General features: G+C 43.8%; 1 protein-coding gene and 1 long non-coding RNA gene across 2 annotated transcripts; both read right to left on the bottom strand.

Annotated features, from left to right (window-relative positions):
* Positions 1-887: 887 nt before the first annotated feature.
* On the bottom strand, positions 888-7,586 carry LOC134284869 (uncharacterized protein K02A2.6-like). The gene is given in 2 exon segments (XM_062844327.1): positions 888-2,424; positions 4,733-7,586. Coding segments are annotated over 2 exon segments (3,609 nt in total). The 5' UTR covers positions 6,920-7,586; the 3' UTR covers positions 888-1,002.
* Positions 7,587-9,785: 2,199 nt separating this feature from the next.
* On the bottom strand, positions 9,786-10,502 carry LOC134284057 (uncharacterized). Its single transcript, XR_009995607.1, has 2 exons — positions 10,415-10,502; positions 9,786-10,354 (listed from the first exon to the last, which is right to left on the bottom strand). It is a non-coding gene; the product is annotated as an uncharacterized LOC134284057 (long non-coding RNA).

Raw genomic sequence — 10,502 nt, forward strand, 5'->3', positions numbered from 1 at the left:
GATGGGAGTAAAACTCTGCGAAAATTGTGTTGCTAGCTGGTTGCGGCAACAAATTGATTAAATGACTAGCAGCTTCTAGGAGTTTCGCCGAGGATTTTCCCCGGCATGATATCTGCCTCAAGTATAACGAGCTGCCAGCGATCTGAAGCTGAACTGGAAGGAGCTGCAGTGCCGCGGGTGTTTCCTGCATTACAGGCAGCAAGGTCCGAGCTTCTGACTAACAGCTAGGCTTTTCTCAGAGGTTTATTATTTTTCTGGTATCGTCATGGATTCCCCGGGAAATTCCCAGAATGTTTCTGAATCCGCGCCAATAAATAATGCATCCCATCTTGATTCTCTCCTCCTCCAATACAGACGATTGGCTATTTTTGTTTTTTTTTTCTATCATCGATCTTTCGATTCAACATTCAACTTTGGTTTCGTTTAAATATGGTATTTTGCGAGCCAATAACATGGTATATTGGTGGAGCAGATGGCAAGCACGACGAGAACCGAGTTTTGAAGAGGAACCCTCGAGATCCTTAAATGGAATCTGGATCGAGCAGCAAAAAAAATCAATTGAACTGAAACTCGTAAGAAGCATGAAAAGGACAGGAGAAAAACTTTTTTTTTCATTTTTTTTTCCTTGTCCCATGCAGTTTTGACAGATTTCTTGTCAAAGACTCGGTACGAAAGATTAGAGTTAGCCGTATATCAACCGAATAATTCGCCAAACGTGGCTTTGGAGCAGCTCTATTGGAGGATATAATTTTTTTAGCACTGTTAGCCCTGTTCTATTATCGACTATAGAATCGACATGATGCCAATTTTTACGGCTTACTGGTTACTTGGTGAAGTGTTTCTTCCAGATACTTCCGGAACTTCCAGAAATAAAACTTTCAAAAATGTAGTGCTAATTACAATACGTTTATTCTAGTTGACAGATACACTTCGAATGAAATAATTTTCTTATGCACCGCAGTCAATGATTGCTGCGATTGCTAGGATCGAACATCTCCCCCCTTAAGTCATCCAGTAGGGCTCGAATCTTGCTGGTAAACGGGTCTGCCGCCGCTCCCTTGCCGGAACCGGGATTGGTACTGGATCTGGTTGAGGTGGTTCTTCATCGTCATCTTCGGAAAAATATTCTGACTCGTCTGTTCCTATTTCCAGGTTGCGCTGATCCAGTTCGGCGGGTGCCGGATTCGGAACTGCTTGAGACGCCACATCTAATCCAAAGCCGTCGAAGAATATCGATAGTGGGCTTGAATTTTGACTCGGAACAGGATCTGGAGCAGAGTCAACCGCACGGTGCTTGAGCTGGTTTGTGTGCGAGCGGATGAGCCTCTGACGATCCTCCAGGAAAACGTTGTACGTTACACTGCCGATACGCTCGATGACCGTGGCGGCTTGCCACTGCCAGGAATTCGCTTGATGGACTTGAGCATATACGGGATCGCCGGGAGCAAACTTCCTCGAAACTGCTCCGTGCTTCTTGTTGAAACGCTCGTTCTGCTTCCTGGCCTTCGGTTGTAGTTCTGGTGCGGAATGCTTGGGCGGTAGTAACAACGTCGAAACTGTACGGATCGGTCGTCCGAACATCACCTCTGCAGGAGACTTTTCACCGAGGTCGGTCGTTGGAGTTGACCGGTAAACTTGCAAAAATGTCTGCAGCGCTTCCTCCAGTGTGTTTCCTCCCGATCGAATTTTCCGAAGAGTCCGCTTCAGCGTGTCCACGAACCTTTCTGCTAGCCCATTGGATTGAGGATGGAATGGTGCAGTGCGGACGTGGCGGATGCCATGCTGTTCGCAGAACGTCTTGAATTCGTGACTGGTGAACTGAGTACCATTGTCGGATACTATGGTTTCCGGTACTCCGAACGTTGCGAACGATTGAGAGAGTAGCTTCGTTGTTGTCTTCGTCGTAGTGGTTTTCGTTGCGTACACTTCAGGCCATTTGGTGTACGGGTCCACCACCACCAGGAAAAATACACCATCCACAGGTCCGGCGTAATCCACATGGATGCGGGACCACAGCTTGTCTGGAATGGGCCATGATTCAAGCGTTGTTTTGATTGGTGCCTTTCCCGCAGTGCAGCATGGAGTGCACCGCCGAACGTAATCCTCGATGTCGTTGTCGATCCCCGGCCAGTAGACGAAACTGCGGGCAATCGACTTCATGCGTACCATGCCGGGATGTCCACGATGAAATTGCTTCAGAACTTGCCTTCGGAATTTGTTTGGAACGACAACCCTGTCGTGGAACAATATACACCCGTCGACGTGGGTGAGGGATTCCCGTCTGTTGAAGTACGGACGAACATCGGGGTTTGTGATTGACCGTGCATCGTTTGGCCAACCGTCACGGATGAACTTCAACACCGTTTGTAGAGCTTCATCTGCCTTCGTCTCTTCCTGAATGGCTTTGAAAGAGACTGGTACCTGGTCGATAGTGTCGTGGATAACCCGAATAAAAAATACAGTAGAAAAACCGAACGTTGTATTGTAACAGTACTATTTAAAACCATATTTTTACAATAGACACCACTGTAAAAATAAAAATACAAAAACAATAAAATGTAATGTAGAACCCAATACAGTATATTGTAAATAAGATTTTTACAATATACTATACGGGTGGTTAAGTATCGTAACAATATAAAAAAATATTTTTCTCCATATATATTTTTTTGCAAAACCATACAATATATTGTAAATGAATTGTTATAAATACTGATACGTGGGTTTTAATAAACCGTACATTGTATGGTACACATATGGTTTCAAACAATAAAATGTACCGTAAATATATTGTTTTCAATTGTAGTTTCACTACTGGTTATACATTTAATTAAATGGTTTTGGAATGGTTCTCTTTTGTTATGTTGTATTGGTTTACAACATAAACCATATAATGTTATATTATCTTGTCATTTTCCGCCTGTTAATGGCATCTTAGGCTTACTAGCATTATGAGAATGCGCTTTGGGAATTTTCCAGAGCGTTTTGGATAACCCTTCATATTGGATCGCCCACGTCTAAGTCTGAGTCGAGGTCTGATTAGTCTCTGATTGCATTAACAGTTGAAGCTTAGGCTCCCATGCCCCACCAGCCAGATAACTGGGTTTCGCAAACTAAGCATTATTTGTGGCAACACTTTGAGCGGCATGATGGAACTATGCCGAGCGCGCTAAGTATTATTAGACCACTAATGTAGTTGCATGAAGTGGGTGACGAGGTACATAAGTATCATTACAGCGTGCTTAACCGTTTTTGCAATATTGAGGCTCCAGTTTGACCAAAGATTGAAATACACGGGGAAATACATAACAACTCATGGGAAAACTGTCAAGTTCGATTCAAGTATAAGTTAGGTTAAAAAGCGAACCCACAGACGAACCTATATTAGAATTTCTTTCAGTATTCAGTCCAGTCCATATGTTAAAGATGGCTCTACGATAAAGTACGTCAATCGTATTCCTCTCATCGCACTCTACATACCTAGTCCACCATATCTCTTGGATCTGCAGTTCTTAAGAGATCTGGTTTACTACTTATTTAAACATTTTATTGACTTTAAATTAATGATGATGATTAACCTGGGCTTGTTAGGGGAATATCCGTAAGTAAAAAAAACGCGTTAAGTACTGTTCCTTTGATTCTTAGTGGGATTCAAAGGAACAGTACTTAACGCGATTTTCTTTTTACTTTTAAATTGATGTTTCAACTTATTCACATTTTTTTCTTTCCTTTCCTTTGCATCAAAAAAGTCACAAACATCAACAAAACAAAGCACGGAAAAAATCTAAAACTGAATAAATAATTAATAATGCACGGAAAAATAATGTTTCGGAAAAGTGCACATTCATGAATGGTTCAAACGTAAGAAAAACAGTATAATATATTGTTACATAAAAATCGAATGTAAATGTATAGTAGCTACAATGTGCGAAGCTTTTAGTGAACCATTTCATTACAATATACATTATTGTAGCTGGTACACTGTATGGTGCAGGGGGTGAGAAACTCGGCACACTTCATTTTGTGCCAAATGTGCCGGTGATGTGCCGAACGTGCCGAAGTGTGCCAGCGTGCTGGCAGTTATGCTGTCAGTTGATTAATTGCTTTTTGTGTATCTGGCAACCTTTCACTTGTTTTGTTTTGATTCTGATTCTTGCAACTTTATTGGAATCAGGATTGGAATTAAAAACCGATTCAAAAGCAATCTCTTGATTATGCTGCGATCTTGCTGGTATTTGAAAGCATGTTTTTAGCTAAAATTTACTCCACCGAGACCGAATTAATGTATCAGTATATCAGTACCGTAGGAAACCTCCACTAGCTGCGCCAAGGGATGCGCTTGTTTCAGTAAAATCAGGAAGACAGGGGGAAGACTTGATCTTGATGCTGCTGCTGCTAAGAAATCCAGCGCTTTGGGTCCTCATCCTGGTCCTCATTCTTGTTACGCCTCCCATTAGACACAGCTGGAAAGAAAACTGCAGCTTTCATGGCAGCTTTCGAGCTTCAAAAACATTCGATACCAGTTGCATTTTTTTCCAAAGTATTGAGAAAAATTGTTTTCGTTATTTTCTTCTTCATTTTCTTTCTCCTCCAGAAAAAAAACATAAAAAAGTGTTGCCAGTTTGATGACAGCCAGCGTCATTAATGTGCCGGCAAATGTGCCAAAAGTGTGCCGGCGAGTGTGCCGGGCACTTTGTGCCGAGTTTCCCACCCCCTGGTATGGTGCATGAATGGTTTTCACCAAACACCCTATGGTTAGTTTTTATCCGGGAATGCTTACCATATCTTCTTCCAGGGAAATCGCTGCTACGACGTAGTCCTCCTCGGGTTGCTTGGAACGGTCGATCAACCTTGACAGCATGTCGGCACACCCGAAGTCGTTGGTGGACACGTGGCGGATGTCGAAATCGTAGTTGAGGAGCATTAACGCCCACCGTTGAAGGCGATTTGCGGTGTGCAATGGAATACCCTTCTTCGAACCAAAGATGGATAACAGTGGCTTGTGGTCCGTCAGAAGAGTGAATCGGCGTCCTAGGAGGTACTTGTGGAACTTCGTTACGCCGTAGGTGAGTGCCAGTGCTTCTTTTTCCGGCTGCCCGTAACCTTGTTCCGCCGGAGTGAGGGATCTTGATGCGTGCTGGATTGCCTTCAGATGTCCGTTGGGGAATTCGTGGAAGATAACTGCGCCGATGCCCGTGCTTGAAGCGTCCGCTGCTACGATGATTGGTAACTTCGGATCATAATGCGTCAGCAACATATCGGACTGCAAAATCTGCTTGAATCGCTCGAAAGACCGTTGGCAATCGGAATTCCACTGCCACTTCGCATCCTTCTTGAGTAGCTTGTCGAGAGGATGACGAATCTCATGCATGTTGCGAACAAAACGGCCGTAGAAGTTAACGGCTCCCAGGAATGATCGCAGTTCGGAAACGTTGGTTGGTGCCGGAATGGAGGCGATGGCTTGGAGCTTCTCCGGATCCGGGCGAATGCCGTTGCAGTCCACGATGTGCCCCAAGTAGCCTAGTTCGGTTTGGAAAAACCGGCATTTCTCCAGCTTGACGTGGAATCCATATTCCTCCAGACGCTGCAGTAGCATGTCCAGAGACGCCTTGTGTGCTTCCCAAGTTGGTCCGAATATGATGGCATCATCGAGAAACGTTCGAACACCAGGGATGTCAGCGATCATGCCGTCGACCAGTCGTTGAAACGCTCCAGGTGCTGACTTCACACCAGGAGCTAGGCGGTTGAACTGGAACAGACCTCGGTGCGTATTGATGGTGAGAAGTTTCTTCGATTCTTCGTCGACTTCCACCTGGAGATACGCGTCGGAGAGGTCGATGACGCTGAACACCACACTGCCGTTGAGTTGGGCAAAGATTTCCTCCGGGGTGGGTAGAGGATAGTGGTTGCTCTCCAGCGCTTCGTTGAGTCCCGTGGAATAGTCCGCACAGATGCGAACTTTACCGTTTGGCTTCCGTACTGCCACGATCGGTGCGGCCCACTCCGAGAAATCGATCGGCGTGATGATTCCCAAAGTTTGCAGACGGGTTAGCTCTGCATCCACCAGTGGAACCGTGTTGAACGGGACCGGTCGCTTCGAACAGAAAACGGGTTTGGCGTTAGGTTTTAGAAATAACTTTACCTTTGTTTTCTTGCAGTGGCCCAACGAGCTATCGAAAACCGCCTGATGGTCGGCTTGAAGCTGAGCTGTGACTTCGTCGAAACATGGTCCGGGCGCTGCTGCAACTTGACTGCAGAGCGAGTCGAAAGGAACTGACCACAGGTTGAATGCCTCGATCCAATCGATGCCCAGAACGTTGAGGTCCGGTGATGACGTCACGAAACACTGGCCACGCTTGACCATGCCGTTGAGGGTGACTTCACAATTGAATTCGCCGATAAGAGCGAGTTGTCCACCGGATGCGTTGGATGCTTCAATCGATGACGGAGTCAGCTTCGGTCGTCCCAGATGTTGCCACGTTGCCTTGGAAATTACGGTGATATCGCTTGCGGAGTCCAGCTGTAGCGGAATAGTGACGTTGTTGATGGTGATGGTCACGTACTTGCGCCGCCGGGTGGTGTTTGCGATGTGATTCACGAAAATTCCTTTGGCTTGAGATCTGGAACCGGGCTTCTTCTTCTTCTGGTACTGCTTCTTCACACGGGGTGGAGTTGAAGAGTCGCTTGAAGACTTTTTCACGCAGCCACAGTAGCCTTCTTTGTGGCCGACGCGATTACATACCTTGCACAGGTGGTCCGAGAATGAGCAGTCACGCACGTAGTGCATTTGACCACACTGCCAGCAGGGAGTACGAGGGTTTGACTTGCTTTCCGTTCTCGGTGGACGATTTCCAGGTTTAGGTTTCTTCTCCGAAACGCTGTGGACCGATTGCTTCGAACTTGATGGATGTTCGATCATCGTGGTGTCCGACTTGAGGTTGACGAGCCGCTGGAACTCATCGATCAGAGTCTGGATCGTCACTGGCGCTTCTGGCGTTTCACCTTCGATGCGGGAAAGTAGCCTTGCTCGGATGTCCGCGTAGCGTGGTGCCTTGAGTCCGCACACGAAAATCAAGCACTTGAATTGGTCGATCTTCAGGTCTTGAAACTCGAACTCTTCACACGCCCTGTTGACTTTACCACCATAGCTGATAATGTCGTCCGTCTCAGATTTGACCAGCTGCAAACACTGGTATCGCTTGTTGAAGACGGAGGTTTGCTTACCGAAGATTTTCGTCAGCGTCTTGACGGTGTCAGCGAACGAAACGTCCCTCGGTAGCTTCGGAAGGATATAGTTGACGTAGCGACTGTGGGAGGCCGTGTCCAACTTCCGTACACCGAAGAAATTTTCCGTTTAACTATTATGTGTGAAACTACATATTTTTTTGCAATTTGGCATCATCTTTAAAAAGTATGTTTGCTGACATAAATTATATAAAGCTTTCCAGATTTAAAAGTGATGGTTCCCACTAAATAAAACTTATTGAAGTGGATAAATAAAATTTATGTGTGCGTGTTATGATTTTCATACATAAGTAATTTATAACAATTATGAGTAAATTTCACATAAGCACAAAAACAAGAAAAAAGAAAAAAAATAACGATGTTATTATTTTAGGTTTCATTAAAGATTTCCCGCATAGAGAAACACAGTTTGTCATAAAGTTCAAATAGTAAGCTTCCTCTATATGTTAGAGTCCATGTATCACAAACAGTTGCTGTTTTGTTGAACGACAAGACACTGGAAGCTTCTAACTGTAGCAAACTGTGTGGGTCATCCATACCAAATTGTAGCAATATATGATACTGTTTAGTGGACATTCGTGCTTGCATTCGTGAGAAAAAAGTTGCAATATAAAACAACATTCTGTCAAATGGTTTGTGCGCAGTACACCCACACATGAGAAATTCAACATATGCTACTCATATTTAACAGTTTGGGATACTGTGGCATGTATTAGTATTTGTTAGCGTCTTCTTTAGCGCTGTGTGCCTACAGTAATAAAGATACACGCCTAAAAAAATAACGCTGAGCCAGTGCAAGTTTAGCATTAAATCGTCATACCAAGCTGTTTTTCTCTAATGTAAATCAGCCCTCTAGTCACTCAAGTAAATAAAAGTGAAACAAATTAAATGTTACATTGTTTCTCCGTTTGGTATATGGATGTTTTTTTAAAGTACGATGATTTTTTATCGTTATTATTGAATTTTATTTCGCGGCCACTGCATCACTTTTTTAAGCGTGTATGTTTTTGCTGCATCAGCATCAGTGCCGTGCTCGTCAAAGCAAAAAAGCGTCTTTTTTTTTAAGTGTCCTGCTTTGCGGATTGTTCGGGTGCGCAAAGAAGTTCCGTTTCCGTTCCCCCCGTTTGCTGCTGTTTCCAGAAGGCGCCGGCCGGCCGGTACCTACTGCTGATGCAATTTAACAAAATATCAACACGCGACTTGCATCTCGGCTCGAAGAAAAAAAACTGCGAGGCGGCCAACTACGTGAACGGGAAGGCTGTTGGGGAAGTCCAAACATCCTATCGGTGCTGCAAAAAGTAAGTAAGTCTAGAACAGTATTAAATTACGATATTTTTCTGAATTTTTTAGTTAACATTGGAGTTAACTTATAATAGTGATTTTATCTAATTCCAGTTTTCGAAACTATCCATAAAACCATGAAGATCGGCCGCCAGGTGTCGATCCACAAGCACAACGAGGACCGGAAGATGTGCGTCAAAGAGCGCTTCAATTATGAACTGGCTGAAACGCGAACAACATCGGAGCTTCCGGCCAGAAGCGAGAAGCGCAATGCCGATGAACAGGTGGACAAGAAGCGCATAGCTCGGAATGTTCGCGGGAAGGAAACGGAAGTGGAAGCTACGGAAAGGACTGAGCAGCAACCACGACGCTGGAAACAAGTTCGATGAGTTCGTGTAATGCAAGATCTTTCTTTGCATTTCGTGACTAGGACGGAAACGGAACCAACCAGCCCGATGGCAGTTGCGCACACTGATGAAGTACGAACCATAAAGAGTGATTGAGTGAAGCACCTTCCCGTAAACGAAACCACCCGGAAGAGGAAATGGCATGTTCACTTACGTTATATCTTCTAAAAGTTTATGATTGAATCTCGGATTAAATTTAAATCGGTAATAATTATATATGTTGTAATAAATATGTATCGTATTTAATTTTTTTTTATTTAGCAACAATAATACAAGTAATGACACGCGGGAAAATCTCATCTCAGTTTAAGCACATGGAGCTCAACTAAATCACGTTGAGCTGTATGCTTGTTTAGATTGAAAGGATTTTTCCGTTCGTTTTTACTTGTATTATTGTATCTGATTAAATTTATTAATCAATTGTTCAATAGTACAAACGTAACAGAACCGTAAAACGTATTGTTATTACAACTGTAAGAGAACTATATATTATAAGATCAGCACCATAATACACAATAAAGCAATGATTACACATACATTGCTTATTTTATTCAAATTAAATTGGTCAACAGTTCTAGAACTGTTTGCTTAACAGTAAACAGGACAAAAAATGGATAGTATATTGACCTTATGACAAACTGTAAACGAAAAATTTTGTTCGAGAAAATTGGCGTTTTTTTATTGTAACATAACTTAACCGCCTATTCCACATACTGTTATTTGCCCGAGAACCGTCTACCAAACTGTTAAAACCGTTTGTGACACTGTTGGCTTATTGTTACTTTGGGTGCTATACAATACTGTTGAGATATTGTAGTAAATTGTTGGGAACAGTATGGTACACAGTACGAGTATGGTTCATGGTTATGCGGGTTATTGCATTCTTTATCTATGTAAATCAAAACATAATATGTAGTGTTTGCCAACAGGTATGCCATAGATTACACTTATATACTCCACTGTTTCATTGGCCCAGGCCGGATGTTCCGTGGTGGGGCTTCCTACTGCGCTTGCTGCAGCTGTCGTGGCGGCGTGGCCGGAATGGCTTGGTTCAGCAGATCTGGTAACTGTTCGTACGTTGGTCAGGGGTTTTAGAGCAACTGCTTCTGCCGCCGTGGTTCCTCTTGATGACCATCTGATTGCCATGGGCGTCATCATCGCCCGGAGGTTGTGGCAGCGGTTGATTCGGCTTCTTTTTTCCTGGGTTGTTGTTCACCTCCCTTCTCACCTTGGCCGGAATAGATAACACCGCAGTCTGGGTCGAGGTCTGGGTAAACCGAACGTCTCTCAGGGTCAATTTTTTGCTCTTGAATTTTCATAAGGCACACAGAGCATCTGGTAATTACGAATAGATTCACTACTAGAGCTTCCGAGGTACCATCCATAGCCCGCTTCTCTGCCTGTCTCTTGATATGGAACAACTAAAATAGTTAAAAAATAAAGGATTAAACAGATATTTAAGGAATTTAAATAATAGATACCTGACTTAGCAGAAGACATTTCCGACGCTCTGTCCAACGCTTATTCGTATTGGCGCGAAAAGTTGTTTGGTCCTGAATCGAGTCGGGC

Source organism: Aedes albopictus, chromosome 1 (genome assembly GCF_035046485.1).
Source record: "Aedes albopictus strain Foshan chromosome 1, AalbF5, whole genome shotgun sequence".
Taxonomy (NCBI): Eukaryota; Metazoa; Arthropoda; class Insecta; order Diptera; family Culicidae; genus Aedes; species Aedes albopictus.